The following is a 21,503-nucleotide window of genomic DNA, read 5'->3' as shown; positions in this document are numbered from 1 at the left end:
AATAGTAAATAATAATGACAGCGGTGGATGAAGTAAAATAAAATGCACAAAATGTACTGATGTAAAAGTACCACATTAACCTACTTGAGTAACAAATACTTACTTTTAAATATACATTGAGTATTAAAAGTAAATGTTTACTTCCTGAGTGAAGCCTACTCCCTAATACAATAGTCTATTTATTACACCATTAAATGTTTATACTGAATATTTTACATCCATAACACAGAAGAGCAGAACACTAGATATGACATGTGTAATAGGCTGAAAATGCCATGCATTTAGTTTTTAGCATAACAGATACCTGGTGCAGAGTTTAGCTATGACAAGAGGTTGGTTCACCCTATATCAGGGGTTAAATGAGAAAAATAGCCATGTTCAACAACAACTTAAAAAACAACTTTTTATTAACCCAAAAAAAGAGAATTTACATACAATTAAATATGAACCACACTGATGAAACAGAGCAGGCAGTGTACTGGACCATCGCAGCTTTCATAAGAACACTTCAGCCTCGTCTCCATCCCCCCCGCCCTGAGCTCTGCTGGGGGTCGGCTTCAGACCAATCACAACGAGGCCGAGCTCAGGCCAGAGGACACAAGACTTTTGAAAAAAAAACACATGAAGTTCTGTGTCCGAGTTCATGCACAGAAATGAAAAGAACAACAACTGGCAGCTCCAAAAATATAATTATCTTATATTACAAACTCTCTCTTCAAAACAGAATTAAATCAATATTGATATGTGTAAACTTTATATACATCTATATTCTATATCATATACATCTTCATTCTTTTCAAAGCAAAACATTAAAATAAAACCTTCATGTTTGATAAGTACTTTTTGTATTCCATAATGAATTGAGTGGACCAAAAAGAGGAAATTAAATCATTCTAAATATTATTCAATTTACCCACTTTTATTTTCAGACTGTTGAAATCACTGTCGGCACTAATGTTTAGATCTTGTACCACTTGAATGTATTTGTCTTTATAATTCAGCTAAAAGGAAAAGCTGTCGATGCAAAGTACCGACGGCAGGAACCAGGATGTTCTACAGAACTATTGATTGATTTCAACTTATTGAGATGAGAATCTGCAGCGGAAACTTTGAGTCTGGCTGCAGGAAATGTATGCACTTTGATATTACATGTTAGGAATAATAGATAATATCTTGTTCACGCTTAATCACAAACATGGGTAACAAATGATAGCAAATACAATAATATATATATATATATGTATATATATATATATATATATATATAAATACATATATTGCCTTTATAGGTTTTTCATTGCAATTAAAGAAAAAGTTTAAATCAGTTTAAATTAAAAAATTCACAAGATCAGTCAACAGAAAAAGAAGCATGCATTCAAACAAGGCATTTTGTTGTGGAAATATTGCTTTTCTATTTTTTTTCTGAGGATGTAAACATTAGAACATCACTTGAGAGGCCGATGAGAAATGGGACCACGTGGTCCATCAGTGCAAACATTCTCCAGACCTAAAGTAACGAAGAAGTAAAAACAATTTCTATCCAACGACAATCACACTCGTTAAACCTTGAAGGATGTGAGATGTAAAAGAATTAGTCCCGTGGGGCAAAGTGATGACAAACGTAACCTTAGCAAGAAGGAAACTGAGATTATCTTCAGCAAAAGCTCTTTTTCTGTGTAAGTGGCTGGAGAAGCAACATATTTAGTGTCGGAGCCTTTCAACATTAGAGTTGCAGCTTCGGATAATGCTGTGCTCTGACTGGGCCTTTGAATAAAAGGTTTCTGTGTTGGCTGCTAATGATGGAATGTCGTGGCTCCACTTAAAGCTGCTCTTTAAAAACCCATGCAAACAAGCCCCACCGAGGTATAAACTTTCACTTTGGTCTGAACACAGCGGGAAAGATGAAGCGAGCGGCGAAGCATAGAAACTCTAATATCAACAGTGTGTGACGGTTAATTGCAGTGTTTACTAGTTAGTTTTGAACTGTGAGCGACCCCTCATCACCAGCTGTGTGTGAAACAGTTGAGACCAATTTGAAAAGTTCATTCTTTCTCTTTTTCTGTTGCCTAAAGGTATAACTGATAGAAATAGTAGAGGAATCTAATTAAACTTTATTATATGTGTAGCAGAAATATATTTGCTATCTACTTTCAAGTCTCATTAATCACCTCAAGACCAATTAAATGTATCTAACATCACTACAGGGAACTGACCTTCAGTTTGGAGGAAACGCTCGGCTCTGACCACCTCTAGTTCCTCTTTATTGAACAGTGTGAATAACCTCAGTAAATCTGATGGTGCGGCTCCTAAAAGAAGAAGAAGTCTTGTATATTGATTTTGATGTGAGACCTACAACTAACATTCAGACTAAATTACCCTGACAATTGTTTTAACTAGAGGGAAGAGGAAACACTTGATGCAGTTATAAATGGCGCCAGGTTTTAATGTAGAAGTTATTCTGGGTTCTTTTCAGGCTGCTGAGAAAACTGAGAAACTCCCTCTTCCTGGTCCCAGTGCTGCTCACACTGGAAGTGCTTGTGTGCTCACACATACGCTGGATCACACACTCTCAACACCTACACACACACAGACACACACTAGTTCATCCTGACGCCTCCCTCTCAATGTGCTCTTAAAATCCTGCTCAAGTTTTCTTCGTCAATCTTCTGGACCTCAGGCTTTGTCCCTGTTCACAATAACGTTCTGTGTCGCCAGTGACTTGAATAAATACTCAGCTTGTTGCTGCTGTTGGCCAGGGGGGCCGGACTGAGAGGCCTCGGCTGTCTGTCTTTCCTGAGTGGTTCATCACTACATTCACGGCTGCTGCTGCTGCTGCTGCTGCTCAGTCGATGCGGTTACCGCAGATTGTGAACCGGTCGACCTCCAGCAGGTCGTTTTTGGGAGTCCTGTGCTTCAGCTCAGCGGCTGCTTGTGCCTCCTCCTCATCTTCTCCTTCTTTGGAGAGTGAGGCTGCGGGTTGTTCTGGTTCAGGTGGTGGAGATGGAGATGGAGGACGGCTTGCTGGTGCAGCAGGAGAGGAGTCAGTGGGCGGGGGAGGAAACAAGTCAGTCCTGGGAGCCGGCTGAGCGGTCACAGAGGAAGAGGAGGTGGTGGAGGTGGAGGAAGAGGATGGTGGACTGCAGGGTGTGACAGGGATCTCATCCACCTTAGATTCACCTGTAAAGAGTAGATGGCAAAAATGAAAAGACGTATTCACCGGACATTGTGGCAAATGGGCTCTTACATTAAAGTCCGTAAATAGAGAAGCATGGTCTGTGTAATAAGTTTCTGTGATTTGTTTTTGGCCACTTGGGGAAAGCAGAAACAATCTGAATCTATTTAACCAACTTCTCTAATTCAAGAGGTGGGGTTTATTTGCACCTTTTTCAGATCCGGGTTGTGATTCTGACCATGTGACAAACTTAATTGTTGGTAGCTTCTGCTTTTTGGTCCTCACCGACTCCGAGGGAAATATCTATGACCGAAACGAATGGGATTGAACCAAAACACTTAAGTAGCGACTGCACAATGAGCTGAAACTCTGAGTTTAGAGAGCTGTGAATTCAGGTGATGATTCTCAGTGCAACAGTAACATAATGCACCACTGACTTCAAGTGTGTGTTGGTCATAAGTGCAACTGCTTTCCGCTGCCTCAGGAAACCAATTTGCAAAAAACGCACTTGACCTTTTAAGAGCAAAATGCAACTGGGCCCAAGTGCATTTGCTTTTTAAAAACCAGCCTTAGAGGTGTCTGTGTTTTACCTGAAGGTGTGGGACATCTGGCCGGCTCAGCTTTACTGGGGGTCTTTGCAGAGGAAGAGGCAGTGGGGGTGGAGGGCTTCTCAAACAGCTTGTCCTCCATGTTGGCTCTCTTGACGTAAACGCAAGACTTCCCCAGGAGCACAATACTGTTCAACACCTTAAGTGTAACCAACCTACAAAGGGAGAAGGCAGAGGTTAACAGGGTTGCATCACTGACAATAATAGTAACTTTTTCTGGAGTGATACAATTTATTTTTTATGAAGATAACAATCTAAGACACAGAATATTGTAAAAATACAGACTAAACCCAAATAATCTGACGTTTAAGGTTTCCCATCCTCTTTTTGGGCACCATGCCATTATGGTTGATGAATTTATGCATCTGGATCGAAACATAATGCGAAATGTAATTAAGCAACAACTTGATCTCCTCAACCATCTGGTTTCAGTCGCCACTGTCCATTACCCACCACCATGAAAATGTCATGCACGGTTACATCAAGAGCAGTAATATTAGGCTCAAGGGTTCCCTGTGTTCTGGATGCTGGGGCAGAGGAATGAAGAATCAAAATCCTGCTGCAACGTTAGTGAAACAAAACCTCAGACTTACCCAAGATAAAAGAGGAAAACACAAGTATATGACAGGGCTCCTTGCACCTTGACTGAAGTCATCACCACTCGGATAAGCTGGTAAAACATTACAAAGCAGAATGAATATCAAATTTAAAATTTCTCTGGCTAATATTTATGTGCTAATGACTAATTTATTGGTATTAATTCCTGAATAGCAACAGACAGCAGCCTGTCTTACCAGAACAGCCAAAGGCAGAGGGATGAATCCCATTCTCCGAGCCACTGAGTCACTGTAGTCAGTACAAGCCTACACAGTGACACACAAGCACAGATAGCAGCACTCAACAAAACTTCTTTGATTAGCTGCGTAGGCTCAGCGCTCTTTATGCAAATATCAGGATGGTGATATGAAGAAGAGGGGGTCACTTACATTTTTCTGTCGACTGCTGACGAGCTCGAAGGCCAGACTGGCTCTGTATTCACTGTACACCTGCAGGGGAGGAGAGACAAAGAGTGGACTGTGAGAAAAGAAAGAAACTGGAGAACCATATTTAACAGTGTTATACTTTGTGTGACACGTTTAAATACGATTCTGTCCTTACGTCTGCAGTGATGTCGTTGAACTTTGTGATGAAAGCATGTTTAATAATGTCGACAGCGACTTCAGAGGTGACGACCATGAAGACGTCGGGGAACAACACCCACAGGTGCTCTGAGTAATGGAAGAAAACAAGATTATATGTTTTTAATTAAATTGAAATGTTCTCATCACCTGGTGGCTAATAAGCTTTTTAAACCTCAAGGAGAACGGCTTTAATAACAAGTCTTTCATCGCTATGAGCAACCATCATCATTCCAGCCCCGTAATGAATTGGTTATACAAACGTTGGGCCTTTAAGTTGACTATAATTTATGTTTTTATATTAATTTATCAGATGACAAAGTAAACAAATGTGAAAGTGTGAAAGGGTTAGCTCATTAATAGCTATTAGCAGAGTGCAGGTGCTTTATGTCTGCTGCATCATCTAAACAAGGAAATGCAATTACCATGGAACATGAGTAAACTACTGGGGACTTGTGACACGAATCCTTCGTTAGCAACACAGAGCTGTAGCTCAGCTGCTGCTTGTACGTCAGTGTTGTGATTTCAGCTGACAGGCCACGTCTGTCATCTACTGGGTTTCTGGCTTTGAGCCTGTCAGGAGGAGCTGATTGTTTTCAGAGAGCTGTCAAACACAAACGCCGAGCTCTCGTCCCTCGCTCCACTCTGTCTCCCTCACTGAGGTGTGTGGGAGGTTCTGCAGAGGGTCGTCTGAAACTTCAGGAAAGTAGCTGCTTAACAGACTATTCTTTTCGAGCCTCGTGCTGGGATTTAAAACTATGCCGAACACACCTGGGGTAACTTACTGTAATAATTCTTAAAATTAATCCATGCAAATCTAGTTTGAAGGAAAACACCTAATTACCTGGATTCCATGAGAATTGTTCCATGTTCCTGAGACAGACGATGAGCAGGAGAACGTAGCTGGTGAACCGCTCTTTGATATCTGCGGGATAAAATAATCACATTTAAAATGACAATCTTTCAACTGTAAAACAATCTGGCAAAGAAAATGTTATTAGTACCAATTGCATCTCTATTTAAGACACTTTCTATTCTCATCAGGGTTTCTGCAGGGTTCACGTATGATGGAAAACCAACAGACACAGTACATCTTAGAATTATATTTCCACACCAGATTTTTCAGTACTTTCTGGATGTGTATAACCAGTGGCGTTTCTAGGATTGAAAGAAAGGGGGGGCTTAGCCCCTAAGGATGCTGAATGTTTTTTTTGGGGCTCATTTGGGGCTGCGGATATCCATTGTTTCAGACAGTTCATAGATTGGTTCAATCAGAAAGAGTGTGATTTTTCTCTGTATCTTTGCTTGCATTCATTCAGTATAAGATAACAGAGACAGAATTTCAGGGTCATTGTGAAATTTGACAACACCAATATGAACTTTTCTCAAATAGAGAGAAATAATTTTTCTGCTTATAAAGGAAAGAGGGATAAACTAGTTTTCATATCCGTGTCACTCCCAAATCCTAATTCTTAAAGGGACCACACAGAATGGATGGAGAATGGACCTGCCAGTGTCAACTTCTGAGTTGTTTATTAGTTGTATTATGAGCAGAAGGGAATAAGATACACAATACACAAAATACATTCAAATTATTTCAAAAATAGAATCCAATGCAGAGGAGATTTTAGAAAATGTAATCATGTTTCCATTGATGAGAGACGTTACTTGGCAGAGTGAGAAAGCCAGCGCAGCAGCGATGCAGACTCCCCAAGGTCCTAGTGCCCAGTCTTTTATTGTTAAGTATGATGAGAGGCTATTGGATTGTAATTTGAAGGGGGTGAAAACATACAAACCAGAAACCCACTCACATATGTAGCATGTTAGAGTTATAAATAACTTGTCCATGTGTAAAACAATAGTCTAATCCATTTTAGGGGGGGCTTCAGCCCCCCTAAAATGTGAAAACTGTGGAAACTGTTACTAGTCGGTGCTGCACAATATAAGCAGTAAAGGCTGGAAATATAAAAAGGCACAGCTGTATAGGTTTAGCACAGAATTATCTGGAATAGTAATAAAATGCTAGTTATGACTTATCTCCACAAACAGGCAACGATCAGAGAAAAACTGAGAAAAATGGCAGATGATTAAGCTCATTGTCTTCTGCTGTCATTAGAATACAATTAGTGTGACTGAGATAAAACGATGCTGCCTGTGGGGATTTAAGAGGAAACACACAATACATCTGATTCTCCAGCAATTGCTTCTCTCTTCTTTCAAATGAGAACGGATTCAGAACAGCTTCCTGTGTAAGGATGAGGAATTAAGCCTGAAACTGTTTCATATATAAGCACAGCGGCCGAAGGATCTTACGAAGAAGAGGATCAGAATGTACTGAACCAATGCACTTGTTTGTAGGACAGTTTTCAGAGGAATTGTTCCCTTATTATCCCGGAGTGAGACTCTCAAGTCTCTGTGAATATCTAATTCTATGGAGGCTGAGAACATCACAACAACATGGGGGGGGGGGGAATAAAACATGACAAATGTTGTTCAATTACATTTTAAGAATGATTTTCTGTGTCTTACCACTGTTGGACATTTGGAATAAGTTGTTCTTCTCAAATTTTTTGAACACGCTTCCTTTGATCTCCACGAACTGTGCATGAGAGGGAACAGAAACACAAAGAAAGATTTATTAATGGAAGAATTCACCAAATGGAAAATAATGTTGCGTCTACATTTCATCACCAATGTGGCAAAATTGAATTTTTCTGGAGCACATATGCTGACAAATAACATATGTGTGTATAATGTGCACTGACGTTGTTGGACATCATGATGGTGAGCAGGGACTTGTTGTGGGAGTTGAAGGCGACGTTGAGGGTGGAGGCTTGGACCATGATGAGGATGGAATGGAGGACTGAGAGGCCAACACTCAGGAAAGCAACTCATTTGAAAAGGCAATTTAACACTGAATACAACTCCATTAAAACCTATCACGAGGGATGGAACCTAACAGTTTGACTGACAACCTCCTAATCAAAACTACAAGCACACTGACAACTGTGTCCTGCTCATTCACTCATTTAAATCTGTATAAAGTACAGTATGAAAACCTAATCTCAAAGTCTTTAATCGTCCTAATTGTGGGATGAGACAAGCAGATAGATCTTCAGTGCACTGAACCTGACTAAGGCTCTGCAGTTTATCAACCTAGTTCCAGACCTGAGCAAAAAATAATCCATTTCATCCCTTTTAGCTCCAGTGTTTGCGTCTAGCCGAAAGATAATCAAAGCAAAGCTGATTCTCGTTTCTGTTGCACTTCCTCTAAAATACCTTATTTATCTTCTCTGCTGGTCATAAAGATCTCACAAAGAAATATGAGCATTACACGAGGCTGCACTTGTACATCATCTGTTAAAAGCAGAACCTACTCTACTAGAAACCTTCAAATATTTTAACCTGCTGTTATGTTGCTGTTGATTTGAGCCAGAAGGATACAGACGTAGAAGACGGCCATGAGGAAGTGAGGGATGACTCCTATACTGTCTCTTTTCCGTTCTTTGGGTTCTGTGGCCGTCCAGTAGAGAGCGTCCAGGATATCCTGACCGAAAGAGGAGAAGAGCCGATCTGCCACCTGACGGACGAAGGCACAAATACAACCATCGTGTAAACAACAGATACAGAATATAATATCGACTCAAAATATATAAATAGGTTTATTTGTAAGATACAATGACACGTGTATAAATTGTGAAGTACCTCCAACATGTTGTAGATGATGTAGAGTTTGATGACCGACTGTCCTCGGATCAGGTGGTACATCATGGAGTAGTCGACGTAGTGCATCATGGAGAAGCACAGCACCATGATCAGGCCCTTCAGCACGTCACACACCTGCGCTGGCTGCAGCAGCCGGGACCCACTGACCACACACACACACACAAACACACAAACGTCAAATTGTGGCAGAGGTGAGTTTTACTACATTTGTGGTATTTGACTTCACATGCCAACATTCATTGTGCAGTATGTCCACATGTATCATGCAATGTCATGTATAATGTGTGTATATGCTCAGAAACACACATTTTGACAAAGCAGCAGTGTGGAACGATTGCATATTAGTGGTGGGGGAAAAAATCGATTCTGTTCAATATCGCATTATTTTGCGCCCGCGATTATATCAACACTGTAGCACAAAGTATTGTAATATATATATATTTTTTTAAATACTTTATTTACAATTATATATGTAACAGCCCCTGGCTGGCAAAGAATGACGAGGAGAGATTCAGAGTTTAAAAGATACCTAAAGTGCTCCTCTGGGCAACGGCCCAGAGGAGCACTTTAACATCTGAGCATGTTGACCAACTCCTTTTTCTGAACAAAAATTACAATATTCCCAAATGAATTTAACATTTTGGGTCATGACCTCGCAGCCAACTGGACTGGACTCTAGTAGTACACATTTGTTTATTTTTCTCAATTTGATTGAAGCTCTAGGTTACTCTTATTTTTTCAGATTATTCTCAGGTTTATGTTACTCTATGTCTGCTTGATGTTACTGTATTGTATTTGAATAATTGTAAGTTATGTGCTGGGAGCTCAGTGTTCATGTGAGAGGTCTCCTATTCAAAAAATAATTATAAAGGTCCTGTGTCCTGAATGTTCAAGGACAAAGTTTTTGCACTACCCTTTCTTAGTTATTACACTTCAGTTAATGTGTAGAAGACAATGTTTTTCACAGAATTAAATGTGACATTTGAAGTGAGTTGAGCAGTCTTATTTTCCTCATTTTTTGCAATGCCTTTGAATAATATGGGGGACATGAATCGCAATATATCACAGAATCGAATCGCAATACTATTGAATCGTGGCCCAAATATCGCAATACTATTGAATCATCACATTTTTGCCAATTCCCACCCCTATTTCATATACACATATACTTTGTAATGTAGTTCCGTAACACCTCTGGTAAATTTACCAAAGAAGCCAAATGAAGACGGAGTTGACCCCGGATTTAAAAACGCACTACCAGACCAGTGCGACTGTTTACTGCTCATTATAAAGTCTCTGAATGATCTCTGTAAATTATCCCACATGAGGAAACATGATTTCAACACATACAGAGGTGAATATTGAATAATAAATTTCTGTTCAAAATGAGACGACCGACATGAAGAGAAAGGAAACGAGTAGAGATAACACACCAAAAGAAAACAAGATCAACACAACAGGCCGCATCAACATTTCATATCTGTTTGAGGGGCTGTCTTCATGGAAGAATATATATTTTAACCAAAATAAAATGGAAATGTTTCAAATGGTGTTGGAAGGAATCACATAGGATGTAACGTGCTTGAAACGTGTGCAGGTTTTGCAATTAATGGCAGCGGCAGCTTGGCAGCATGTTAAGGGCAGGGCTGACAAATCCATAGGACCAGTTATTTAAAATTTGTGACAGGGATAACCGGGAAGAGCTGGAGAGCTTAATTCCAACACATCCTGCATATTTCCTATGTCAGCTGCGTGTCTGTGCGACTGCAACACTAGGAAGCACGGCAGTAAAAACACGTTTCAACTACTCACCACACGGGCTGTTGTAATATTATAATAAAGAAAAGGTTCCCTCGGATTCTTACCTGCTGATATGAATGTTACACCACGATAAAGCCTAATTACAAAGGTTTTATTCTACTAAAAGACAACAAATACTTTAATTGCCATCAATAACATATGTCTACGTCATTATTACCAGAGTTTAACACAAATTTCACAAGCAGGACTTTTCTACTACATCACAACTAAGTGGTGCACAAGACAACAATGAGCTGATCTAAAAGCCATCATTACCTTTGTTACTTTTAGCTGCTGTTGATTAACAATGGAGCTCCTTCTCAGCCTTAACATGAGACAGGTAGAAAAGAAACCATGCTCCACATGTGAGGAGGGGGGAGTGGTAGGTGTAGATGTGTGAACTATTTTAAGAAGCGACTTCAAGCAGAGTTTAGAAAAATGTTTAAATTAACTGAATCAATCTCAGTGTCTTCTGAATCAGCCGAGCTGTGAGAACAGGAGGAGCTGAACATCTGGGGCTTTGTCTCAAGAAGAAAAGACAATGATTGCACCAGAGATAAGTCGTCTTGAATACAGAATTGCACACTTGATTCATTAAGGACTCGTGTCGTGGGCCTTAATGGATTCTCTTATTTCAAAGATACATGTGACAAAAGGAAAGATACAGATAAAATACAAGAATAGACTGAAAAGCAATTTAAGGAAGATGCTTCAGTGATATTAATGGTTTTATGGTTGGTTTCCCTGAGGCTACAGCTCCATCTAGTGTCCATCAATCATGTAAAGAGGTGGTGGTCCAAAGAAACATCAGTCCTGTATATCATCTTCTTCTTAATCTTTCTCCATGTGATTTTAAAGTTTATAATAAGTGTTGTTCTGCATCGTGTGCATCTTGCGAGCGATTCTTCTTGTTCAAGGAATCTCAGACAAAAAAAAATCCAGATTTATATCTTAAATTTCTTCTTAAATTTGGCCAAAAACATAAAGTTGATCATTTTTATAATGAAATAAAACTTTGAATTATTTGTTTCAGCTTCAATGGACTATATCACAGTTACGATTGGTATTCATATGTTAAAGGTGCTAAAAAAGAGAAACCTCATCATGTTGCATCTGATACGAACAGGGTTCTCCTCTGGGGCAAAGCTGCTGCAGCCAGCTGCCACCGCATCCTGCACAGAGCAGACCTCACTATCTCTATTCTGCTCACGTTATCTCCATAACACACATGAACATTATGCCTGAGTGCAGTCAGCTCTGTGCTGCATTTCAAGTAGCTGTAACTATGTGCCTTTTATACTGTATTAGCCAGAAACGTGGGATTAAAGCTCAGGATCAGAGAAAGAAGAGAAAGCTCCATTTCTGATACAAAACCGTGTTAGAGAAGCAGACTGGTGAGCAGGAAACAGCCAATTTGCTTCTGTCGAGAAGCTGCAGATTTAAGTTTGCTCTTAAAAACTGCTGCAGAGGGATGTGCTTAAACACAGCAAATCCAAACTGCTTCAGAGAAGCTGCTCGTTGACCAGAAGATGAGGATCTGATTCAGCGGGCGAACTTCCAGTTTGAGCATGAGCAGCCGTACCAAACACACACAGCACAGTGATGGGAACCAGAATGCACTCTCAGCAAAACCTCCCTTGCCGAGCTCCAAAAAAACACAAAAAACAGGTCTCATGAGGAACCAACATGGCGGTGTTGCCTTGGGAGAATGGGACATGATGTGTGATGCCAAGCTGTACATGAACAGACACAATGGAGATGAAGAGAGGCCGGTGAATACATGTGAAGGACAGGTCTGATAATCGTGAAGCCACGACAGGCTGGTGGGAGCGTACCTGCTTCTTCTGCAGTAGGGGCATGTACGTGCCCTGCGGGGGGGCGGGGAGGAAGGCAAGGGGACAATCAGAGTCAGAGAGGGTGAGGCGATGAGGAGGGGAGGCAGTGCCCATTAATATCTACGTTCAATATTATGTTGGTTTTTTCTTTGTACATTTAAAGTAAAAACTGCAAAAATTGTACGGTTAAACATACATATAACAAAGCACCTAAAAAAAAAAGTGCTTTCACATAGACGACAACATCATCCTTGTAAGAAACTGTCATCAATAATGCAAGCCTGAATATTCACTACACAAAAAATGACGAAGACACACACACACACACAATGTCTTGGGGCAATTTTTTCCCTGAATGGAGGAGCATTATAATTTGGGGCTGTACAAATGATATAGAAACAAAACGTGTAAAACTGGTATAATGAGACTAGATATTGACATTCAGAGACTAAAGGCTCCTTTATGCTTCTGCGTTTTTTCGGATACGGACAGATAGGACCGCCCTATCCGCCGTGGTTTATTTTGGATAGCCTACGGACAGCCCTTGGCTGTGATTGGTCTGCTAACAACATTATTTCCGTACGACGTCATTTCCGTACGACGTCATTTCCGTACGACGTCATTTCCGGACCTCAAACTTCATGCATATTTCCCTGTGTCACAACAAACCCAAGCACAACTATGATTCTACTATAAATGTTACGTGTGTGTTACGCCAGCAGAGTTGTCCAGCTGACGGTGGCTGGTGAGAGCACTGACGGCATGTGTGCACGGTCACATACGGTTAGAACGTCGCTAGCGGGCTAGCCACCATGCTAACTGCGGTGGTAACAGTGCAAACACCCGCTGTCACGACTTTAATTCCACTTCTATCATGATACTGTTTCTACAATACCGTGTACAATTTCTACAATAACACTGGGTAGTAGTTAGTGTCGGGAGTCCCTGCTGACTGTGTGTGGAAGCTGGGGGGAAGCTAGCTAGCTCTGTGTAGCTTCACGCTACATGTAGCCTCAAGCAGCTTCAAGCTGTGGGATTAGCAGTGGTGTATAAAGTACTTGAAAGCCATACTCGAGTAAAAGTACAGATATCTTACTTGAAAGTGACTCTGGTAAAAGTAAAAGTCACCCGTCAGAAAATGAAAAAGTCTTAGAGTCGCTCATATTAAATGTACTTAAGTATCAAAAGTATCTGGTATTGAAATGTACTTAAGTATCAAAAGTAAAAGTACAAGTACCAAAATTAAAAGTGCTAAGTTCTTTTTATAGTAGGCCTATACAGACACAAAACAACCCAAAATTGTTCTCTTCAGGATTTATTTCAACTGACTGAAAAATAACAATAAAACAACACTATATATATAATGTATAATTTTACAAATTTTGAACCCAAGATGCTGAGGTTAAAATAGTATTGGACAAGTGCATCTAAACTTCTAGAGACAAAAAAAAATCAATACAACAGAATAAACAAGTGCCTCTTGAGTCTACCTAAGAACACTAATAGACCAAAGTATAACCACTAAAAAAGTCTGTAAATATAACTAAACATGGACCTTTCATCAGTAGCAGGAGTGATACACAATGCCCCTTATGATAACTCAGCAAAGGGAAACTAGGCACACAAAATAAGATAGTTTCTCTTTGTTAACAGCCTGGACAGTGTTAGTACATAGAAGAAAAAACACTGGACATAGTCTGGTTTTGCTGCCAAATTTCAGGCTGAACAAGGAAATAAATAATTGAAGACCAATGTTTTTTTGAATGCTAAATTACATCTACAAAATACATCCAATTGAACATCTTAAGGTGCAAATTTGGTTAGTTTATAAATGATCAGTGTCTTGCTTGATGGCACTTCAACACTAACCTTTTGTGTCCATAAGCTGTATTTTGTAGTTGCTGGATGTTTACCTGCCTGCAAGCTTGTCCATGCATCTACATGTAAGCCTGTTTATTTATCATTAGACTATCTTCACTGAATGGGCCTGGGGTTGTGTTTGCATTTGTTTCCAGCAGGGTGACAATACACCTGTAGGGTATCTTGCCTGTAGGGACGACAAAGTGAAGACACAACCCTGCTTGAAGTTGTACACATTAGCCAGTTTGTACAATATATATATAAAGAATCAACAGCTTCTAAGTTGTGTTGAGTCAGCACAAAGGGCGACATAGGATTGTAATTGTCAATATATAGATATATAATATCTTTGCAAAAATTATATTGGCATTATAGTGAGTGGAAAACTGGGCCTGAATACCCAGGGTTCCATTTGGCGAGGTCCATTAAAAAACCTGAATTGTGTGCGTGATTATGCAGTAGTCCACAACACAGTGTTTGTTTTTGGTTGTGTTGGCTGAAAGTTGTTTTTGCGTTTTTTTATATAATTGGTTGTGTTGTTTGTTTTTCCATCTTGACTTGTTTTAAATCTGTTTGTTTTGATTACGTGGACGTGTAAGACTAAGTAGACACGGCCAACCAATGATAGTCTATTTGCCAACCGTTTAAACCAACTACTTCCAATATTTTCTTTAAGACAAGTTAACCACTTGCTGCTTCGAGTTATGTATTTATGTGCAGATGTTGACATGAAGCAGGAAAGGGAAAACAAATGTGAATCAAAAAAGGAATACCTTCAAAAAATTATGTAAAGTCACCTAATAAAAGCCCTCAAAAAGCCAATTCATTTGCCTGAATAATAATCCTTACAATTTCAATAGGGCCTCACGTCTGTCAGTGCCTGTCAGTGCTCGGGCCCTAATAATAAAGACTGGACCGAGCTTGTGCAGGAGCGAGAGAGCGAGAGAGAGGGGCGCCGTGCGTAGAGCTGCACGTTCCGCCAACCTCCGCTGCTCAAGTAACGAGCCAGTTTTGAGAATGTAAGAAGTAGAAAGTACAGCTATTTGTGCTCAAATGTAGCGAGTAAAAGTAAAAAGTCGTCAGGAAAATAAATACTCAAGTAAAGTACAGATATGTGAAAAATCTACTTAAGTACAGTAACAAAGTATTTCTACTTCGTTACTTCCCACCACTGGGGAATAGCAACACAGTTCGGAAACAAGACCGGGGAACCGCTGCGCTAAGAAACGATTACATCAACATTTTGACCTGCTGGGTGTCACTTTATTTTATTTAGTTGCCATCGTAGCCTACGCTGTGTGTGAGGAAAGTGGGGAGTAAGTAAATAAACAGCGTGGACTTCTTCTGATTACTCGGGAGGTAGGCTTCTCCAAGCTTGTTTTCCGTTGCGCCACCTCCCTGGTACCCGTGCGTCCCTCTCCGCGACACGGATACGTAGAAGCATAATGGAGCCTTGAGTGGAACTGCAAACTTTACTAATGGGGGTTTTCTTTTCACTGAATATGTGCCCAGACCATGAATGACCTTTTCATGCAGGGTTTAGCTCAATAAAAGTATCTCAATATCATTTCAAAAGTATGAGAAGAGAAAGAAGTGATGCAGTTCTAACAAAAGTCAAACAAACTGCCAAAGAAAGGATGCATGTGAATTCAGTCTGTATTGTTTTTGCTAACGTGCACAACTCTAATAATTTCGGATGACCACAATCAATTAAACCCAATTGTGTCTGACATTGTGGAGTTTGTTTTACATCAAAGTTAGTTATATAACAAATTAATATTCCCACTTCCTCTCAAATCTACATATGATCCTTTCACCCTTTACAGGTCAAGGTTGAGCCACTAAATTCTGTACCAAGGTCACATTCATCACTTCTCTCATCTCGACTTTGTGCCCTGACCACAACATCTCCTACTTGCCAAACAGAAATGCATTTGCATAAGGCAGCATTTCAAAAGGTGATTATGCAGACTGTATTTTCCGTGCATGTTTGATTCTTATATGTGTGAATGCAGGTGAGTGTGTGAGTTGTACGTGAAGAGGCTCTGACCTGACGCCGCAGCATGGCAGGGTGAGGAGGCGAAGCAGGGCCAGCAGCACCCTGATGGGCAGCAGCGTGAAGACGTACAGGAAGGCGTCCACACACAGGAAGAAGCCAAAGGTCATCAGCTGGAAGAGTCGCACAGCAACAACTCAGAGTCAAACAAGGTCTCGAAACCTCCAAGTTACACAACGGTCATCGGCAGAAAAGTGGACATCACTCGACTTGAAGTACAAACAAGTCTTTCAGTATTTAACAAGGACAAGACCTGTAATAAAAAACTGCAAGAGATGCATAAAAGTTTCATCACCTCCAAACACAATTTACACATTTAATCTATAGGAGGGATAATACTCCCCTTGTTTTCTTCATCCTTCTCATTAATGGTAAAAACAGCTCGACCACCACGTGACACTAGATAAACAAACAGACCTAAACCCAGTTACTTCACACACACATACCTTCACTGTCTTCCAAAGTCTAAGAGTCATTGCCTCGACATCTTTAAAGGGAATATTCCATAAACCATGCATTTAATCTATCCAGTGTCCTATTGCTTCTCACTGGGAAAACATGAGGGGACTGAGTATTGGTGGGAGCTGGAGGGAGGGTTTGTTTCTCATTGGTGGATTCTGTTTGACTTGTCTCGGGGCCTCGTCAGGTAACTAGAAGACGGTGAGCTCGCTGAACGCAGGAAAATCAGTGAGGTCCGTTTTGTTTACACACATTCCTCTGCTGCCCCAAAAGAAAACCCAAACCAGTGGGAGCTGTGTCAGTGAGGGCTGCGTCTATTTAGAGGTTTTTCTGCAGAGAAAAACTCAACTCTTAAAAAATATTACCTTTATACTAAATGTAAACGTAAAGCATGATCACAATATCTTCAGTATTGTCCCATACAATTGGGTCAGTCTTCATAATTGGAAATATATATATTAAGCTTATTAGGACTATAGTATTAAGAAAGAAATTAAAATTAATCTGATTTTTTAAGATTATTTTAATTCTAATTTGGTCACAGCTTCTCAAAAGTGAGGAATATCTGTTTTCTACTTTATAGTCAAAAACAGGTATTGTGATTTTTTTAGTGCTGATAAAACAAAACAAGGTATTTAAAGGCATTATATCGGACTGCACAAAACTAATATGGGCATTTTTCATTTTTTTCTGACAGAATGATATTGACAATAATCCCTTGTCACAGACCTAGACAAGTAATTTACTTCTGTTAAATTGATCAAAACAGTTTATATTTGAACACAGGACTGTTAATTAAGAAACATTAGTTTTAGGAGGATGCATCTGATGAAGTAGTTTGTAGTATAGATTAGTTAATCAGAGAGATCACTATAACATACACACGTTTTATGAGTCAACACTGCCCCCTGTTGACTGATGTGGAGAACAACAAAAATAAACAGCTGTCAGTACCTCATATTTCCTGACCCCAGCGATAACATATTTTGTTTTGGTATAACACTGTTATACACAATACAATTATTGACACATTGTTGTATCTGCATGCAAAAGCACATATCAAACAATATATACTAATCTATATGGCCTCATTAAATCAAAAACTAATAAACAAACTATGAAAACAATATCAATATTATATCTTTGATAGATTGTTGTGGTCTGTAAACATCTTGTCTGTGCTGACGGACATTGTACAAATGCAGAGAGCAGAAGATAGAAGGGGTCAGCTGAGGTCGGGGGGGTGTGTGTGTGTAGTGTACGCTACCTTCTCCAGTTCCTTGGGAATACGCATGCATGTGTAAACTCTCTCTCTGCGCTCCGTGTACTTTGCCTCATTGTGCTCCAGGAAGTATCCTCTGGTGAGCTCGGTGCTGATGAAACGTGTCAACGACGGATCTGGAACAACACAAGAGCAACGGCGTTAGCACAAGGGCCATTGTGTGCAACAATTACAAACCGCCGCTATCAACACAATGAGGGCGCCGGCCGTCGGAGAGACGTGAACGAGCGGGAAACTTCTCTGGATGATGGACACACAGGGTTTGACAGTTGTTTTTAGCTCAGTGGAATTCAGTGCATCAAGAAAACATCTTGTCAAACAGGTTTATGATAAAATCAAGATCTTTGTCACGAAACAAGGGTTTTTCTCATGTCAAACAAAACCATTTGTATTGAGGAAACGTAAATAACAATAATATTGTATTATTCTGCTATGGCTGAAAACATAGAACACAAAGCAGTATTGTCTGTTGCCCCCCATCATTCAATTCAGATCATAGAGATCATTGGATTAATGAGGATTAAAACAGAACAACAGATTCAATTATTAAAAGATAAAATCACTATATTAATCCACAACATTTGTAGAGTGGAGTAAAATGCATATGTGGGAGTAAATATTATTATTTGAAGACATCACCTCGGGCTGTAATTTAAGGAAATAATCATCTGTAATGAAAATATGCAGTTAATTAATTAAAGTCATAAACTGAACCAATGAGTTGTGGGAAACATGTAGAACAGTTGCTGGTTTTGTTGAATCGTCTCAGTGTGAGTTTTACATCAAAAGGCGCCTCACAGATTTTTAATCCTTTCCACTTGACTTCATCCTGTGAGAACCTGTCGTGCTCCATAAACCCGAACACCAGGATGAGCTCACTGTGCTTTTACACAGGCTTTAAAACTTTAAAGAAAGAAATCACGTGAAATTCATCAAGATGATTATTAATATCGACGTATGGATTGTTTGGTCTTATCTCACAGTTTCAAGTAAATAAAGCGCACATACAGAGACATATCTGCATAATTTGCTTGTGCAAATCTGCATCTTATCTCAGCAACTGTACGTTTACTACTGTTTGTACTTTCAACTGTTGAACATGTAGTTTAGTAGAGTTGCTTGAGATGTGCCCTTGTTGTTGATTAGATAAAATCACAAAGTGCACGGTCAGATGAGAATCACGGGAGAGTGCAGGACACAAAACAGATGATTGTACTTTTCCTTTACAGTCAATTAAGAGTGTAAGTGTGTATAAATAGGGTGGTGAGAGTTTTCGACCTACATATGTGTGTGTCACATACAAATGTACAAACACATGCAATCTGTCATGGATTATAAAAACATGACCTCTTACATTATAGTGCAAACAAATAACTTAGATTAGAAAATGAAAACCCACGTTTCCCTTCCTGCTACACACCTGAAGTCTCTGATCATCATTTATACACAGAACTTGTCAGAAAAGGACATTTTAACTCAATAACACAACTTTTAAATGATCAGAACTTTGTCAGTGTGACAGGAGATAAACAACAAACACAGAGTTGAAGGAGCTGAAGTGAGGAATCGGAACCTGGACGTGGTTTTAAGCAACATGTCAGCCTCTAAACAACAACAGCTGTTTACTTCCAGTGTTTTTAACGCAGGATAATTCTCCTCTGCGTTATAAACCCGGAAGTTCTCGCAGAGTGAACGTGATAACTCGCTGTTTCTCGGTGTTTCTCAGCAGCCATGGCCGCGGAGTCACGTCTCTCACCTGCAGACACGTCGCGTTTCTCCCTCCTGACGGCGCTAATGTCGTAGACCCCCAGAGTCTCCGGCAGCCCGGGAGCCAGGCCCGCTTTGCCCGGCCTGTGAGCCTCCTCCCACGGCCTCCTCAGCCTCCTCCTCGCCTCCATCTCCGCTTCTTTCTCGTCCGGCGCTCCGCTGTCCGACACGTCCGCCATCTTTACTTCCGGCTCGCCGCGTCGCTCCGTGTTACGTCATCGCGTCGTCGGTCACAGGTAAACAACGTAAACAGCGTCACCTGTCACCAGGTTGGGTTTGAAATCATCATTAGAAAATGATTAATAGATAAAAAAGTAGGTTAAATAATTTTAATAATTCTAAATATAATTTGGTTCAATAATAAACAGCTTAAATACATTTAGCAGTTTCTTAAAGATAAAACTATAAAATCCCTCACAGATGTTAATCAAAAGAAATAGATCAAAATCTCTTACAAATAAATTCAGTCAATGGTTTATTAAAATTGGGAAAATAAACAATGTTCAAATGTCTTTTTTTAAAAGATATATCAAAATTGAATCATTTTAAAACAATAAATAATAATCACAAAATTGTTATTTCAAACAAATAAATACTCGACTGTGTTGAAGGAATTATATATATTTTAACTAAAGATTAAAAAGTGGGTTAAAAAATAAATATACATTTTTATTGGTCTAACAATGTTGACAAATCAGCAAGAGTTTGTGATATGAAGTTAAAATATTGGTTTAATAACAAAATCATGAACTTCTGGGGTTAATAAGTCTAAAGTCACTTTCGAATACTTGCATAAAATTATAATTTATTTATTATTATTATTTATACATCCAAATCATGAATGCCTAATTTCAAGCCATAATTATAATAATATGAATAATAGTACACATTTTTGTTTGCTTTGCAGTGAAACTGAACCGGTCACAAATAAATTAAGCTTTTAAAAAAAATATTTGATATTTACAGTTCGTTGTCTTGTTTGAATTTTTTTCTGTAACACGATGATCTACATTCAGAGTTCAGTTTGAATGTTGTTGCAGTACCATGTTTTCCACTTGGCGTCGCCAAAGTTCCATCAAACCGTCCTGTATCTAAATTCTACCCAACAACAGCACTGAGGCTGAATTCTCCTGATGGAGTATGTGCAGAACTTTGCAGAGGACGACTGAGTCCAGACTTATGTTCATGTTTCACCTTTTAATAATTAGTCATCTAACTTTCTGGTTGAAGCAGACTCCGACATGTCGAGGCAAAAACACAGAGACAAGACTTTTATCACATCTAGCTTCAACATTTCATTTTCAAAATCCTAATATTTAAATTTTTTAGCATTGTTAAACCAACACTGACATTTACCTGTTTAATTAGCCTGTGAACAGATGCAGTGTTCTGAATACGGGCGACATATTAATTAAAGGTTAAAATCCACACTGAGATGCTTTGTATTCTGATGTTTCCAACATTTCCCAGAATGCTGTCGAGAGGAAGAAGCATAATTCAGTAAAAAATGAATGTTAGTTCATAAATGGACACAGAGAGTTAGATGGTATTTGAATACTTTACATGCTCATTTTGAAAACTGTCTGCAATGCATTCTGGTATTTTGAGGCTTATTTGGTTGTAAAGAACCACGAACTTTGGGAATATAGATTGTTTTGCGTCATTGTTCTGAGCAACGTCAGAATCTACTATTGAATTTCTGAATCGTTTTTCGCTTATTTAGATAATGGGGATGTGATTTACGATAGTTTTCTTTCACC

The 21,503-nt window shown here is 39.5% G+C and overlaps 1 protein-coding gene across 1 annotated transcript; it reads right to left on the bottom strand.

The window, feature by feature from the left end:
* Positions 1-1,285: 1,285 nt before the first annotated feature.
* LOC133012059 (transmembrane anterior posterior transformation protein 1 homolog) lies at positions 1,286-19,926 on the bottom strand. Its single transcript, XM_061080022.1, has 14 exons — positions 19,733-19,926; positions 17,962-18,092; positions 16,230-16,348; positions 8,664-8,826; positions 8,403-8,538; positions 7,724-7,821; positions 7,488-7,557; positions 5,803-5,883; positions 4,939-5,048; positions 4,767-4,826; positions 4,575-4,643; positions 4,374-4,450; positions 3,763-3,935; positions 1,286-3,177 (listed from the first exon to the last, which is right to left on the bottom strand). Exons 1-14 carry the CDS (start codon positions 19,920-19,922, stop codon positions 2,843-2,845), a joined length of 1,812 nt encoding a protein of 603 aa, XP_060936005.1. The 5' UTR covers positions 19,923-19,926; the 3' UTR covers positions 1,286-2,842.
* Positions 19,927-21,503: the final 1,577 nt, after the last annotated feature.

The sequence above is a fragment of the Limanda limanda genome, chromosome 10 (genome assembly GCF_963576545.1).
Source record: "Limanda limanda chromosome 10, fLimLim1.1, whole genome shotgun sequence".
Taxonomy (NCBI): Eukaryota; Metazoa; Chordata; class Actinopteri; order Pleuronectiformes; family Pleuronectidae; genus Limanda; species Limanda limanda.
The sequence above is the reverse complement of the archived record's forward strand: the minus strand, read 5'-3'. Positions and strand labels throughout refer to the sequence as shown.